Source organism: Ovis aries, chromosome 15 (assembly GCF_016772045.2).
Source record: "Ovis aries strain OAR_USU_Benz2616 breed Rambouillet chromosome 15, ARS-UI_Ramb_v3.0, whole genome shotgun sequence".
In the NCBI taxonomy this organism is placed as follows: domain Eukaryota; kingdom Metazoa; phylum Chordata; class Mammalia; order Artiodactyla; family Bovidae; genus Ovis; species Ovis aries.
Genome location: NC_056068.1, coordinates 29,115,114 through 29,132,417, shown reverse-complemented (window position 1 = coordinate 29,132,417; position 17,304 = coordinate 29,115,114). Strand labels below are relative to the sequence as shown.

Genomic DNA, 17,304 nt, shown 5'->3' with positions numbered 1-17,304 from the left:
TTACTCTGGAAGTGGAACATTTATTCCAACAAAGTGTGTTCGGTGTGCTCTCTCAGTGATTAACGATGTCCGCTTTATAGGCATTAACTTCAGCGTAGTACTTGCCCCAGGGCTTACCTGGTGGCTCAGTGGTAAAGAATCCGCCTGCCAAAGCAGGAGACATGGTTCAATCCCCAGATTGGGAAGATCTCCTGGAGGAGGAAATGGCAAGCCACTCCAGTGTTCTTGCCTGGAAAGTCCCATGGACTGAGGAGCCTGGCGGGCTATAGTCCATGGGGTTGCAGAGTCAGACATGAATAAGTACCCATGGCACGCAACTTGCTCTTCTCTGAGGCTATCTTTACTAAGCTCTCGGTAGGCTGATGCTACTTCATTTTCTTCTGGTGTATAAATCAAAGAGGCAAATTTTACCAGTTCTAAAGTCCAAAGAAAATGGTACTTGGCTCTTTGGGTTCATTAGCCTTGGTTAGTAATTATTAGATGTTGCTCAAGCAAAATTGGAAAAGAACTTTTTTGAACTTTCTTTTGGAAAATCAGAACATTTTAATTCAAATCATGAAGGAAGGAAAATGCTGTACTAGAAAGCTTAGCCAGGTGTGACATAGTCATTTTCTTTAGGCTGTGATGTGGGTGAACCTTTTTTCTTCTAGGTAATGAATACATTTGCTTATAGTTTGAGTTTTTTAAAAAAACCATCATGCTTCCTTAAAAAAATCTTACAGAAAGCAAAAGTATGAAACCCATTTTAGCCTGTTGAAAGCATTGGGGTTTTTAGGATAGTATCATAGATATATATATTCCAGGTTTAGATTACTTAGAATTCTAGGTTCTAAATATTATAAATTACAGTTGAAATTTTTTGTTATTTTTCAGTAAATAGTCAAGGACAGGATGTAAAGCTGGCAAACAGTATTCGCTGGGAGGGCCCATTACTATGATTGAATTCCAGGTAGTATTTTTCAGTTGCATCTCATTCTTATACACACACACACACACACACACATCCTGTTGTTTCAAATGGAGATACTGAAAACCTCAATTCTATTTGTGGATCTTTTTCTTTTTTTAAGATATCATTCCTACAGACAGATTCTCCAGGAGCCAGCCAACAATCCAGGCCTAACACTTCAGCTTACAGCTTCATAGTTGAAAAAAGTAGGGGGAAGTGAGAGTGACTACAAACAAAATAAAAATGACCAATACATTTTGGGAAACATTTTATTAGGTGACCTCACTGGGGATAGCACACCCTCGGTAAACCATATTTACCACAGATCCCCCAATATATTATACTCAATATATACTCAAAGGGTTGGATTTATATAATATTTTTAAATATAAATTTCATAATGTGTGTGAGGTGTCATATTTTCTATCATTCTTGTTAATCTGTTTGAATTAGAGAGAAAAAAGGTATTGAGCTACTTGAATTGGATCCATCAATCAGTAAACTGAACAGAGAAAAGATCTAAGGTTTCATAATTTAATTCTATACCATCCATGCTTCTCACAGAGAACTGAAAAGGGCTGACATAAATAACTCAGATGGAAGGAGATCTTATAAAAACATCATGCAGAATCTTTAAAGGTGTTAGCCCTGGCAGGATTCCTAGGTGAGAACAGGCAGCTATTTCATGTTCTACTCTTGGTTGCCTTCTACCCTTTGGTTTTCATCATGACCTGAGCCAGGGCCCCTTTGAAGGTAAGAAATTTATGTGGGAATACAAACCCCTTTCCTTTGGCTGGTCTCATTTTTTGAGAGGTCTAGGGAAAGAGACCGGAGTAGGCTGTGGCCTGTTTTAAATCCCTAGGCTCCTCTCCCTCCTACTCACTTCTTGTCCTCCTCCACTTCACATTCCTGCTACATGGCAAGACAGTGGGGCCTCAGACCTCAACATTTTATTAAACAACCACTTAGCCATTCTCTCTCCGGTGTGGACACAAGATGCTGGTTATTTCCTTTAAATGAGTGGGTTTTTTAAAAGCTGGGTGGGCGACCACATGTTACAAATTCAGAATTAAAAAAAAAAAAAAAACTGTTAAAGGTCCGTTAAAAAAAAAATCTCAAGAACAGCCTTTTAACATTTCTTTAACACCTCTTTTTCGGCTGTGTGGAAATAAAAATGACCACCAATGAGAACAAGTTATTTACTCAAAGCTTGCTACAGTGAGAGCCAGCCACCTTCACTTAGCTGGGGACTCAAACGCCGACAGTTAAAAATAAAGGGGCGGATGGGGATGGGTGAAGGCTTCAGGGTTTGCTCTGATTGGAGGTTAACTCGGGGAAAGCTGGAGGCGGGCTAACTAGAAGCGGGGAGTCTAACGTGATTGGTTTAGGGGAACATATTTGGCTTTCTCTAATTGGTCCAGAGTTGGAAACACAGGCAAAAAGTAGGGAAGCTGGCAGTCAATGACCGAATCTGGCTCATTCTGAGCTGATCACTGCAGAGGTTGTGGTTTGGCTTCGCGTGTTGGTTGCAGCAGAGGTTGTGGGTCGGAGTTCTGTTGTCAACCTATGGTCTGGTCATTGCCTGGTATATTGTCTCTCAGTTGAGAGTGAGACCCAGGTTTTTATTATTCCTTTAACCTAGCCAACTTGCTAGCTTCCGATTTTTGTTTTACCTGGAACAAGATTGCATTCCTGTTATTTCGGTTAAGGATAAACGGAGACATTAGAATATGAAAAGTAATTATGGGAACAAATACATAAATATCTTTCTGATGAGGGTCGGGCTGGGGAAAGAATTACGCTTGGTCTTCTAGTTCATTTCCGTACAGAACTCCTATTCCCATCATAACTGACTCTAGCAGCGTTTCCTTCCTTCTGGGGAGGCTCGGCCTCCCTGGTTCCCTCTCTTTGAGGATTGCCCTTTAGTGCTGAGAAAGCGGGGATCGCTGCTCTAGTCTCCCACTTCCCTCTCCGAGGCTCGCTTTCTGGGTTCCTGCCCCGGTCGCACCCCAGCTACCCAGCACCCCACCCTCGCCCAACTTTCCCACAGCCTTCTCCACCCCTGCCCCCGCCCGCCCGCGCACAGCGCCCCCTGGCCCCCGCCCCGCGCTCTCCCCGGGGTTCTCCCTGCTGCACCCGTCCCGGCAGGTCCCCCTTCCTGTCCCCACACCCGGGTGCGTGCTGGCGCCTCCGGACCACTGGTTCCGCGCGTTCCTGGATGGAGGCGCGCCCCGCAGGGGCTCGGACGCGGCCCCCTTGGACCTGCAGCAGCCTCCCTGGCCCGCGAGAGATGTCAGGTCAGCTGTCTCGTCCCCGAATCGCTACCGGGTCCTTGGTCAGGAATAAGCAGATCCTCCTCGGGTCCCAAGCCCTCGACTTCCACTTTGGGGGGGGGGGGTACTCTTCCCACCCACCATTCCCGGATCATTTCTCCTTAGCTGTGGAAAAGGCAGTTCTCCTTTCTCTTTGAAGGGATCCATATTTCCCTTTCAACTTCCCCTCCATTTCAGCCCCCGCAGACTCCCCGTCGGTGGAAAAACACTGCCCTCCATTTTCTCCTGAGGAAGGCTCCTCGGCCCGGATTTCTCCTGACGCGAAGCAACGGAGGCCGAGGAGCCGCGACGGGTGCAGCAGCGGCAGCTGGGCGCTCGCCATCTTGCGCGGAGGAGGAGCCGCGGCGGCCGCCATGCGGAGAACGGGTGGGGGGGCAGTCGGCGACGGAGGGGGCGGGGGAGCCGAGTTAGCTCAGTCCGGGCGGCGGCTTCGGCGGCGCCTTGAGAGCGGGCAGCGGCGGAGGTAGGGCTGGCCGGCCGGGGAAGCGAGCGGGCGGGCGAAGGCAGGCCGGCCTGAGCGGCCCCCCGAGCGGGGGCGGGGCGGGGGCGGGAGGAGGCCGAAGCGAGGGGCCGGGTGGGGGCGGGCGGAGGTTTCCGAGGAGGAAGGAGCCGCCGCCATTTTGGGAGCTTCGAGTCAACAATAAAGGACCGAGGGTGCCGAGCGGGAGTGGCCTCGGTGGTAGGACTCGGGCCTGAGCCGCGGGGAGAGGGGTGAGGTGGAGGGGTGGCGGTCTGCCGTGTCGCAGGGGCTGCAGGAAGCCCCCAGGCTGGCGTGGGGGGCGCTCTGAGGCGGAGGCCTGAGGCCTGGCCGGGCCTTGGGGAGGAAGGCGGGCGGCGGGCGCCAGCTGTGGGGTGGGGACGCCGGGAGGAGTAGCATAGAGCAGTGTTGTGCCCGGCGGGGTCCGGAGGAAGAGCGGGAGAATTCCTCAGAGGAGCTTTGTGGGTGACGAGGGAGGGTGGGACCGTAGGGGGCGGCAAGGACTTAGGGAGATGGTGGAGGTTATAGGGTACGAGGCGGCCCTATAGGGGGCGGCAGGGATATGCTGTAGCGGAGGGCTCAGTTTGGAAGAGGACCGACTGCTTGACGGAGTAAGGCCTTGCAGGTCGATAACGGGGTGATTATGGAGCCTCCGAATGTCGGAGGAAAGAAGGGGCTGTCGGACTTAAAGGTTTCTCTTTTGGGGGAATCCCTATTGTTTCCTAGCTGGGGAGCTGGTTCTCTGCTCTGGTTGCGCAGATGCGATTGCAGGGCCCCAACCCTTTTGTGTTTATGGGCCCAGGGAGCTGACTTGAAGTGTGTAGGGGTTTTGGAGGGGGATATGAAGGGGAGGGAAACAAGAAGTTATTTGCTTGCAAATCAAAATCATTAGCTTCTTTCCTTTATCACTCACTCCCCTTTTTCTTTCTCAGTCCCCTTGCCCCTTCAAAATAGAACAGTCACTCCAACTGGCAGACCGAGCTTAGAGAAACTGCGCTGCATTTGCAAACAAAAGGTCTTTTTGGAGATGACGAGACTGTTTTGGGTGTGAAACTGTCAATCGCTAACTACGGTCTGGGAAGTGCTGTAATTAACTCAGCTAGGGTTCCCTCCCAACTAGTCTCTGTTTCGTTCGTATTTTTGAAAATGTAGAAATACAACTTGGAAATCTAAATTGGGAATGGGTAGGAGGAATATTTCTTTTCCTGAGACGTAAAGCTGCAGTGCAGCTTAATTAAGAGGGGAGCAGTTCTCACATAGTCACATTTTGGCTCTAGGGAGATACGAGGTCTTATGTGCATGATGGACAGTAATATTACCATTTAATCTTTAGAAGTTGCCCTCTTCATCCTCTTAGTGCTTTGCAAATAAGTAATCTTCAGGTGTGAAATAGGTGATATCGCTGATCATATATAAACTTGTCAATACAGGAAACCACCTACTACCTTGAACTGAAATTAGGTGGCTGTTAACTACCCTGCTTAAGAGGTCAGTCAGTTTCTGCATGACTTCAAAATATACAGCTTTGTGTATGTGATAATAAGGATTTGCTTTTGAGCAACTTTATTTTCAATTAAAAAAAAGACATCAAAGAATTTAAAATTTGTATTGTTTGAGAAGCTTTGGTGTATGGCAGAAGGAACAGTAATTAATTAGCTACTGTATTTTCGGTAAGAAATATAAAGGTGTTAACACACCAGAGTAGGCCTTTATTCCCTCCCACCCGCAGTTGTGAAATTAAGGTCTTACTTTTAAAAAAACATAATTTTATTTGGGGAATAATTTTTTAAAATAACTTAATCAGTACTCTGGGTGTCCTAGAAAGTTTGATTAAAAAGTTAGTAATGTCTTTATTCTTTCACAGATTTGTGTGTGTTTTTTTAAAGCACAGGTAATTTCCTCATTGGAAAAGACCCTAATGCTGGGAAAGATTGAGGGCAGGAGGTGGGGGGGCGACAGAGGGTGAGATGGTTGGATAGCGTCACCGATTCAATGGACATGAGTTTGTGCAAACTCTGGGAGGTAGTCAAGGACAGGGAAGCCTGGCATGCTGCAGTCCATGGGGTCCGTGGGGTCGCAGACAGTTGAGTGAGACTTTGTGACTGAATAACAATTTCCTTTTTGTGGGGTGTTGGGTTGTTTTTTTTTTTTTTTTTAATTAAACTGCTACTTCAAGTTGAGACATACTTTTGAAAGAGTTATATTTTAAAATGTAACATTTCTGTAGTAGTCAGACTTAAGTAAGATAGCTAAAGGTTTTCTTGGCTGTTTTTTGAACAGAAGATTTTGACATGTAGACGTATTTATGTCCCTTGACTGCTTTAGTTATTGTTTTTAAAGGGCAAAAACTTAGGGGGAAAAAGAAAGTGTAGTTTCTTCAGGTTTAACTTCTTTGGTTCAAATTCATAAGGGCATACATAATGCTTTTCTGAAAGCACAAAGTGAAATCAAAAGCTCAACTCTTCAAGGATTCTCAGTTGTCAGAAACAGAAAAAAAAATGAATGAATGGTTTTGCCTTGTTCCTTTGTAGATTTACATTAATTAAGCTGTGCCATTCTTCATTGAGTTGTAATGCAATTGATTGTAATGAATCATTGACTTTTAGAGGTGGCAGGGACTTTAGAGAATTCTTCCGGGAGGAAACTGAAGGGAAGAGATTATCATCTGACAGCTAATGCTAATTTAATCACAGTATTGTTCTACCTGATATTTTCTGGGTTGGTTTGAACTGACAGTTTAAATGAGATCTGTCTCAGTGCAGGTTTGGTTTTTGAAGCAATTCATTTTTTTCCCCCCTCTTTCCTATCCTGGATAGTGATTTGATCTACATGCAGCTGTATCCTTAATTCTTTAAAAGAAGAGAGTGCTTATAAAGGAGTTCTTCAAATGGAAACAACAAAGGGGTGTTTTTTTTTTCTTCAAAATTTACTGTTTGCTGATTTAACTTTTTTTCTTTGTTTCAGATTGAAGTGAGATTCAGATACATACTCAACCTTGTTAGAGGGCTTTTTAAAAAATTAAAGAGTTGATTCCTGCATGAGAGCAAGTTATTGCTGCTTACCGTTCAGAGACTTACAGGTGCTTGCCTGCATTGCAATAAAGGACTCATATATTGAGCAAGACTTATATTTATCTCTTCGTTTTGGAGAGCCTAATAAACTGTTATTACAGTTTCTCTACTGACTTTCAAAAGTTTTGAAGTTTGAAAGAGACATCTTTAAAATTAATACAGCATGAGCACGGCCAGAACAGAGAACCCTGTTATAATGGGTCTGTCCAGTCAAAATGGTCAGCTGAGGGGTCCTGTGAAGCCCAGTGGTGGCCCTGGAGGAGGGGGCGCACAGACTCAGCAACAGATGAACCAGCTGAAAAACACCAACGCAATCAATAATGGCACTCAGCAGCAAGCACAGAGTATGACCACCACTATTAAGTAAGTGTTAGAATAAATAATAAACACACTTGGGGGACCAAGGAGATATATTTCGCTACTTTGTTGTTGACTACTTTATGTATACCATTTTAGTTTAACCATTTTGATTTGAATAGAGGACAGTTGACTGTTTATGGTCAGTAGGTATTTGTGATAGAAGAATGTCTCTCTGTCGTAATTAATTCAGGTTTGTTAAGTAACAAACATAGGCACGGATAATATATATTAATTTTTTTCATAATGAGCTCAAATTCATCTTGTTTTTGCCAGTATGGCTTTTTTTCTAGTGTGATAACTTGACTTTATCCTAGTTTGAATGGCAGTTAAAGCCAATCTTAAAGACCTGTCCAGCTTTCTGAACTTCAGAGGTACTCAGAAAATTTATCCATAACTTTTTTTTTAGTCTATGACGCTTTGCTTTTCTGTCCTATTTTATTTATTTTTAAAATACGCTTTCTCCTTTTACACATACACAAAATAATTAGCAGTTTATATCATAGGGAACTCAGGACTTCAAACAGTTTGGAACACATCTCTGAATAGTCCCAAACCTCTTTGAAGACTTTTAAAAACTAAGAGCCTTATTTTACTACGGAATATTTTTCTTTTAAATTTGAAAGCATTTAGGCTGTCATCTCAACTGATCGACTTCACTTTGACTTTTCACTTTCATGCATTGGAGAAGGAAATGGCAACCCACTCCAGTATTCTTGCCTAGAGAATCCCAGGGATGGGAGAGCCTGGTGGGCTGCCATCTGTGGGGTCGCACAGGGTTGGACAGACTGAAGCGACTTAGCAGCAGCAGCAGGCTGTTCTCTTTAAGTGTACACTTTAAAGTATGTGAATGGTGACTATGATTCCAAAGAATCAGTTTAATAGAAAATTAAGAATCTTGACCCATTTGGTATTTGTGTTTGTTAAGAATCTAGCTGTGTAAGTTGATTTAACCTCTAGAAATGTGATGAAACTCAAAAGTGTGTTTTATTACAATCAAAGTCTTTTCCATGCTTAAAAGAAGCATTTACTAAAGAAAAATAGCCCAAATTTTCAACAGAATTCATTTGGTCACTGGGAGAATTGACATTAATGCATATTATTATTTTTGAGGTGAATAATTAGAAATAAAAAATGTTTTCTAAATTGCAGTTTGTCTTGACAAAATATGAATAGACTAGCAACAGTTAGTCTACTTTTAATTTGAAACATAAAGCTGCATTATTCCATTTTGAGAGCATTTTCTGCTTAAACTCTGATTTGAGACTGCAGTGGATTTTGCCTTTTTTTTTTTTTTGCTCTTCTTAAATAGCTTTTTTCCAATTCTGTGACTCTTTAAATTTCAGTTGAAATACCATCTCTTCTGTGAAGACTCCTAGATCCCATGTCTCAGAGATAGTTAATACCTATCTCTGTTAGTTAATCTCTCATTAAAAATTTTTTAACTTTCTAAGATGATGATTTTTTTTGTGGGAAGATTTTGCGTTGTATCGTCTGCATCTTTATCCACTGTTTAGTGAATTTGACAATGTGACAAGCTGTCCTACTAGGATGTTCAACTGAAAATGCTCAGAGACTTTGGTGTGGTATTATAGACTGGGGTGAAAGGCTTTAGAACTCTTGGATTTGGTGGCAAATAGTTTCCTGTGATAGAGTATCTTGGATTATGTGGGATGAAGCTTTAAGTAAAATACGTCCTTATCTTCCTGAATGAATACTCGAGATCTTTTGGGGGGGGGGGCTTTAATTATGAGCTGTTATCATTAAATCAGTGAAAATTTAAAAGACAGTTGAAAGCATTGTCTGCTTTATTGACAGTTTTTTTTTCTGTTAGATGCTTTGGATATTATATTACTTGAAGTTTTTACATGACCAAAAAGAAAATTTTTTATGTTTTCTTTGTTATTTTCTTTCATGGTTTCAAGCATCCCCATTAAAGAAGATTGAGAGATGTTTTTTATTAACAGCTAATTTTTCCAGGCACTGTGCTGCATGCTTTATAGAAGCTATTTTATATAATTTTTATCTCTTTATATATGAAAGAATGGAGATTTAGAAAAGTAACTGTTGCAGGGTCACAGAACTGATACATAGAAGAGTCAAGGCTTGAACTGAAGTCTGAAACCTTATAGATTCTTTGGTTTTAACTAGTCACCGGGAGCTACAAAATCAGATGCCTATAGGGGACTGCCAGAGAAGGCAATGGCAACCCACTCCAGTACTTTTGCCTGGAAAATCCCATGGACAGAGGAGCCTGGTAGGCTGCAGTCCATGGGGGTTGCTAAGAGTTGGACACGGCTGAGCGACTTCACTTTCGCTTTTTACTTTCATGTGTTGGAGAAGGAAATGGCAACCCACTCCATTGTTCTTGCCTGGAGAATCCCAGGGACCGTGGAGCCTGGTGAGCTGCTGTCTGTGGGGTCGCACAGAGTCGGACACTACTGAAGCGACTTAGCAGCAGCAGCAGCATAGGGGATTGCCAGATGAGAGGGGACTTGACCTATTTAAAGGCATCAGGTGCTTGATTTTAAACTCCAGTTACTAATGCCTATCAAACTGTTGCTATGCAGAAATTTGGAACCAGTGTTGCTGCTAAAGCTTCCCCCCCCCCCACAAGAAAATCCAGAATCAACTTTATACAAAATATCCTAGTTTTTTAACGTTGGCAACTTTAAATGAAGCAGTACTGTTTAGGTCAGACAAAACACATGGGTTACCAGTTTTGAAAACAGTTGAACTATATACAACATGCTTCTCTTAAAGAGGATGGATATCTTTTTTCCTTCCATTCTTGATTTTTTAAGTTCTCCCTAGATTGTTGTGCTTTGTAAGAAAGAGGATTTTTCCTAGAGTTGTTTATCTCTGTTGTTACCTGTATTCTTAAGTAAATGGCAATACATTAGTGTGCTTTTTAGAAATTATCATCAAGATGAATTACCTTTGTATTTTAGAATAGTAATGCAGTGAACTCTGATACTTCAACTTTATTGTATTCTCTCTAGACCTGGTGATGACTGGAAAAAGACTTTAAAACTCCCTCCAAAGGATCTAAGAATCAAAACTTCGGTAAGTTGGTTGTGGAAACTCTTAAAAGTGAAGTAGTTACTTGATGATGACAGTAGGCACTGTATGTTTACTCTTAAGTAAGTTTAAGTGGTTGAAATTGTATAGCTTATATATGATTAATTGCCAAAAATTTCCACTATTTGGAGGAATTGGTAATAATGTGTATCCATATTAAATGTGTTTATACATATGTGTATCTTATCTCACTTGTGGAACACATAGTTTTCATGGCATTTTCTCAAAAGTCTCTTTTATTTCTGGAAGTACAATAAGATTCAGGTTAGGTTTTATCCACATTTTGTTTGTGGATGAAAAACTGAAGTTGAGAGGTTAGTTCTCTTAGCCCAGCAGTGTCAACCAAGGGTGATTTTTGTCCCCTCGGAAGCATTTAGCAATAAGTTATCACAGGTGAGGATATGCTACAGGACAGCCCCCTTAGAGCAAACAATATTCTGGCCCAAATGTCAGTGGTGCTGGGCTAGAAAAACTCTGGTTTAGACTAGGATGTTTGTAGGCAGTGCATGGTAGAACTAGGTTTTGACTTTACATCTTGTGGTTTACAGTTCACAGCATGGTACTTATTTAGAAATAACAGTATTCCATCACTCCCTGGAAGAAAATGACCACAGGGTGGCTGGTCTTTCCCTAAGACATAGTTTTTAAATGGCTGATTTGTGTTAGAGTGGCTGTTTTTTTGAAATACTTGAACTGTAGATTAGGACAGAGAACTAATCTGCATATATATTTTTAAATAGGATAAAAAGTTAGTCTCTCAGACACTTTCTTAAACATGGTAATTACTAAAGGAACACAGTTGTACTTCATTCTTTTGATGTTTTTGTTTGACCAGGATGTGACCTCCACAAAAGGAAATGAGTTTGAAGATTACTGTTTGAAACGGGAGTTGCTGATGGGAATTTTTGAAATGGGCTGGGAAAAGCCATCTCCTATTCAGGTATATTTCCCCTTTTTACCTCCTATGTAATGTTATGAATTAAGTGTCGCTTACTTTTTGATGGTTTAGTGAACCAGTATTGCTCTCCAGTGTGTGTGCACATGTATGTATGCTTGTGCATGAACACACACTTTCTGAACCTTAAAAGGGTAAGTTATAAAATCATGGCACTTCGTCTCTAAATGTTTCACTATATATTTCCTAAGAATAGGGATATTCTCTTGAATAAGCATAGTAGAATTATGTTCAGTCAGTTTAATGCAGTATTTCTAACTCATCTGTCATTTGTAGTGTGATTTTTAATTAGGTCCCAAATTTTGTCTTATTTTTTTTTCTTCTGTACAGGACCCATCCTAGGATCAGATATTGCATGTAATTGTTATATCTCTTTTAGTAGTGAGTTTCCCATGCTCTCTTTTTTGGGGGGTGGGGGGTGTCTTTTATGACATTGACGTGTTAAAAATAGAATTCCCTTCCTTTTTTTATTCCAGTAGAACATTTTTCATTTTGAGTTTGTCTCCTGTTTCCATGTGATTTGATTCAAGTTATGCATTCTTAGCCAGAATACTGCAAAAGTCACTTTTGGAGTTACAGTGTTCATTTATTCCAAGGGTGATTTTAATTTTGATTACCCTTTCAAATGGTATCTTGATTTTTATATTACATGATTCTGGCCCTGCCCCCTCCCCTTGAAACTTAAAAACAGTCTGTGGGGACCATTTAAGGCAATGCCGATATACTGTTCATCAAAATTTCCCCCTAATTCCTTCTTGATGTATCTGTATATTATCAGTGTTACTTATAAATTCCTTTTCTATTAAATGGTATTTTGTGCTTGAATTGTCCTATATTTGGCCAGTGTGAGCTCCTTCAAGCCAGTTCCTTTGTTTTTGTAATGTGCCTCTTTCATTTTTTCCTCTGATAAACTATTTTGTAAAGCAGTTTTAAGTTTATAGCAATTGAGCATAAGAGATTTTTCATAAATTCCTGCTGACATTCATGCATAGGTTCCCTGATTATCAGCATTCCCCACAAGAGCAGTTTTTGTTAAAACTAATGAACCTGTGTTGACATTATCAAAGTCCGTAGTTTACAATAGGGTTCGTTGTTGATATTGTGCATTCTGTGGGTTTGAATAAATGTATAAAGACATGTATCCACCATTATAGTATCATACAGAATAGTGTCACTGAACTCTGTGCTCTATCTTTTTACCTTTCCTTCCCCCTTCATTTTTCTTGAGCACTTCCTTTTTGGTGGTATATCATGATGCCAAGCTTATCAGTACAGCTACGCTTCCCCAGCCTCAGAATCAGCTGTTTTCTCCAAAGAACTCGGATTCCAGTTAGTTGGGAATAGCATTAGAGACCAAGATCTAAACACTAGGTGTACTCTTTCAGTGGAAAGAACAAGGAAATATAGGTATATACACACACATGTATGTAGACCTATATACAAATTTGATGTGTCTTTTGTCTTCACATAAGTTGAAGCTATCAAATCCAAGCTGTACTCAGGACAAACTCTGTGACATCATTGAGCACTTTTTCATTGAACAACTATGTGTCAAGTGACTTAGAAAGTGTTAGACCCTGAGGGTGTTACGATGAACAAGATAAATAGGGTTTCTGCACTCAGAGTCTGATGGAAAGGACTGCTAATTACACAGGTAATTTCAGTGTGGTATAATGGGCACATATATGTAGACATTAGGAGAAATGGAACAACCTGGAAGAAATGATCCATGTTCCAAGTGGAGAACTAGAATAGTGATTGCCTAGGAATGAGAGTGCCTTTGTGGACAGGCTGGAAGAATTTTGTTGTGGTTGGAAAAAGTATGAAGATAAAGTTATACCTCATTAGGCAGTCTGAGTGCAGAGACCAAAAATATTTCGGAATTTGCTTTTTTATAATGTAGCTCCTGTTAATCTGTTTTATCTATAGGAATGAAAAGTTTTATGGGTTACTTTCCTACTGAATCATTCCACTTTGTAACTCTTAGCAGGGTGTGTGGCAGCTAATAGGCCCTCAGTTGTATTGTTTTGATGAAATTATGATTAACAGATGTCTGTAGGTGAACTTGGTCTAGAGAACTGTTTGAGAGTACTAGCTTTGCATTCAGGTTGCCCAGGTTGAATCCAGCTCTGCTGCTTTCCAAGTTGATTATTTGAGATGTCTCTAAGCCTCAGCTTTCTAGCCTATAAAGTTGATACAGCAGTGTATACCATAGGGTTGTTGTAAAGATGAAGTGAGGCAACTCATGTTAGTATCCTTAGTACAGTGGCTAATAAGTAATAAATGCTCAATAAATGTTACAGGTTTTTATTTTATGTAGTATATCAAAAAACATGGCTCATTTAGCAGACTTAATTCTTGATGGACCCTTAATATCTCATGTTTCACGCCTTTGTATTAAAATTTTAAATTCACTTTGTTATTTGCATCCTGTTTGATATAGCATATAGGCAAGTAACTCTCCAGCCATTTACCCAGTCTACCATATGGCTTTTTCTGTAAAGTAGAAATTAACTCCCTCACAGGATTTTTTTTTTGTGAGGACCAAATGTAATGTACAGACATACCTCGTTTTACTGTGCTTTGCTTTATTGTATTTTGTAGATACTGCATTTGTCTTTTTGTTTTTTAAACAAATTGAAGGTTTGTGACAACCCTGTGTTGTCAGATAATGGTTAGTATTTTTAAAGTATTTTTAAATTAAGGTATGTATGTTGTTTTTTTTACACAAGGCTACTGCACACTGAATGGACTAGAGTATAGTGTAAGCGTAATTTTTGTATGCCCTGGGAAACAAAAATATTTGTGTGACTCACTTGATTGCAATGATAGAAATGAATCTGTAGTGCTTCAAAGTGTATTTTGAAATAGCAAGCACAGTATGAATCTAAGGTATTATATATACCTGAGACTGCGATTCACATTGACTTTTCCTGTAGTATTGCTTTGTCTGAGAATCCATGGAAAATAAAAGATAACATGTTTCTTAGACTCGGTGTAACAAACCATAAATATTAGGACTTAAGTAATAAGAGATTCTCTAGTGAAATCCAGCCTCATGACTGGCATTCTTCTACTGTTTTTATCTACCTTTTCTCCTTACTTATTTTCTTGTCATTGTTTCCACCCCACCCCCCACCCCCCTGCCAAAATGTGTCTGTTGTCTTATGTAGTACTTAGTTTTACCATGTTATCCGGGCATTTTTTTCCCCCTCCAAATATAAAAGCCTCTTGATGGGTGTCACCTCCTTTAGAGATGAAACTTGGTTGCACTTTGGGTATGGTATAAGATTATTGGAAAATTAGGCACTTAAAATCTTCTTTTGAGAGTATATAACTTTACACCAACAAACTGGAACCAGATACACTACAGATTGGTTCCACACATCTTTCTTTGGTACAGCCATCTGTGACTCTAGTTCTAGGTCTGAATGCTATGCACAGTAACATAACCATGCCATTTTAAAGGCATAGCTCTATAGTAACAGGCTTTTTTGGCGTACCTAGGAGTCTACTGTTTTATTCTGTTAAACATTGCAAAACCTTATATTAACTTGGAGATGATTGAAAGATGACAGCTCTTGCTATTTCCAGACTTTAGGCACAACTTTTGAGGACTTTATAGATAAGAAGGTGATGGAATAGCAGGTAGTTAATTATTGAGAGAAAAACAGAAGTTAACTTCTGTTGGCAACCAAATTTCATATCAAGTTGGGAATCTCATTATTTTGAGGAATTATTTCATTAACCAAGTCTAGTTAGTCATTTATCAAATTTATAGTTAAGAATTAGAACATTCTTAATTCTTTTGTAATTCATTCCTCCTGCTAACACGAATTTACTATGGCTAAAAGAATTGTTTTCCTAAATTCTCAAAAATGCATGTCTTCATTAGATACTGTGGTAAAACTGGAGTATATTCCTTAGGCTGGAGATAACTATTTTTGAAATTACTGTCTTCCATCTCCTTTTTTTTCTAGGGAGCAGTAGATACCTTAATCATAACTGCCTCTGCAGTATCCATTTTGTTCTCTCTGAAACCAAGATTTAAGTTCAACTGACCCTAGGAATTAAAAAGCAGTTGGTGTCTCCATTTAGCTGCGGAAGTTGGCTAGACTATCCATCAGGGACTGGAGAGAACGCAGTTCCTCAGAAAAAAGTTTAGGGTGCTACTAAGAAAGGGAAAGTGTTGGTCTTTCAGTCGTGTGAGACCTCATGGACTAGCCTGCCAGGTTCCTCTGTCCATGGAATTCTCCAAGCAAGAGCACTGGAGTGGGTAACCATTCCCTTTTCCAGGGGATCTTCCCAACCCGGGGATCGAAACCTGGTTTCCAGCACTGCAGGGAGATTCTTTACCATCTGAGCCGCCAGAGAAGCCCTGAATGCTGAAGCTGCAGCTCCAGTATTTTGGTCATCTGATGCGAACAGCCAGCTCATTGGAAAAGTCCCTGATGTTGGGAAAGCTTGAAGGCAGAAAGAGAAGGGGGTGTCAAGAGGATGAGATGGCCGGAGGCATCACCGATGCAATGGAATGAGCTCCGGCAAGCTTAGGGAGATGGTGAGGGATAGGGAGGCCTGGTGTGCTGCAGTCAGTGGGGTCACAGAGAGTCGAGCAGGACTGGGTGGCTGAACCAACAGCAAAGAAAGGGAAATGGATGCTAGGGTTATTAAAGCACAATAAATACATAGTGGCTCAGTCCCTAGACCTTACAGTGGAACTGGAACACGGACTTTGGAGAGCTAAAGTGTCAGAATCAGACATACCTTTAAGTTCGTGGGATTTTTTTTATTTTGGGTTTTTGTGTTCTGGTGGTGTTTTGTTTGCTTGTTTTTTGCCTTAGGGTATTGGTCACAGAAATACAAGTTTACACATTTTAAGTAATGCAGTTCAGTGGGTTTTTTTTTTTATTCAGTTGTGCAGCCAATTACTACAGTCAGTTTTAGAACATTTTCATCAAAAAGAAACTTAGTAGTTACCCTTCTTCTCCTTGCTCTGAAAGTGAAAGTGAAGTCACTTAGTCGTGTCCGACTCTTTGCGACCCCATGGACCGTAGCCCACCAGGCTCCTCCATCCATGGGATTCTCCAGGCAAGAATACTGGAGTGGGTTGCCATTTCCTTCTCCAGGGGATCTTCCTGATCCAGGGATCGAACCCAGGTCCCCCACATTGCGGGCAGATGCTTTAACCTCTGAGCCACCAGAACCCCTCCTCGCTCTAAGCAACCACTAATCAACTTTCTGTCTGTATGGATTGACCTAGTCTAGACAATTTCATATAAATGGGATTATAAAATACATGCTGTTTGTGACTCAGCTGTGGCTTTTTGACTTAGCATATTTTAGGATTCATCCATATTGTAGCATGTGTCAGTACTTTATTCCTTTCTATTGCTGAATAATATTCCACTGTATGGCTATACCACGTTTGGTTTATCCATTCTTCAGTTGGTAGAGTTGTTTCCACTGTTAGCTATTATGAATAATGCCTTTTTGAACACTGATGTATGTAGAATTTTTTGTGGAGGTATTTTCATTTCTCTTGGGCATATACCTAGGAGTAGAATTGCTGGTTCATGTGGTAATTTTTTATCTTTTTGAGGAACTGCCAGACTATTTCCCAAAATGGCTATATATTCTACTTAGTAGTGTATGAGGTTCCAGTTTCTCTTATTTGCAGACCTAAGTTCAAATCCTGATTCTAGCATTTCTTGCTTAATCACCTTGTGCAAAACAATATTGAGGATCCATTTTGCCATTTGTAAGACAAAAAGTAACCTAACTTGAAAGGATATAATTAACATTAAGTATCTAAGTGTAGTACCCATCACAGTAAGTTTTTAAAATTTTTAGCTTCCTTCCTCCTTCTCCCTGGCAGTTCCCCATGACTTCTCTTGAGTTTCAAAGCTGTCTGAATCTGGCTTGAATTTCCTCACTTCGGATTGTTTAATCTTCCTAGCAAACAGTGATAAGAGACAGTGAATATACTGAATTCTCTGACTGCTAATCATAATAGCCACCATATGAGACAAAGTACAGTGCATCTTACCTTACAGGCTAGCTAGCTTACTTTGTTGTAGCCC

General features: G+C 40.7%; 1 protein-coding gene across 8 annotated transcripts in view; it reads left to right on the top strand.

The window, feature by feature from the left end:
* Positions 1–3,043: 3,043 nt before the first annotated feature.
* DDX6 (DEAD-box helicase 6) overlaps positions 3,044–17,304 on the top strand; it is a 31,595-nt gene continuing 17,334 nt past the window's right edge. For 2 of the 8 annotated variants that reach the window (XM_060399317.1, XM_015100953.3), the window contains exons 1-4: positions 3,678–3,745; positions 6,725–7,194; positions 10,191–10,254; positions 11,105–11,209. In XM_060399317.1, coding sequence (XP_060255300.1) covers positions 6,995–7,194; positions 10,191–10,254; positions 11,105–11,209 — 369 coding nt within the window. In that variant the 5' untranslated portion in view covers positions 3,678–3,745; positions 6,725–6,994. Of the gene's footprint in view, positions 3,247–3,459; positions 3,649–3,677; positions 3,746–3,899; positions 3,994–6,724; positions 7,195–10,190; positions 10,255–11,104; positions 11,210–17,304 lie in introns of those variants that run through there. The other 6 variants (XM_015100955.4, XM_015100952.4, XM_060399318.1 and 3 more) reach the window with 4 other exon arrangements.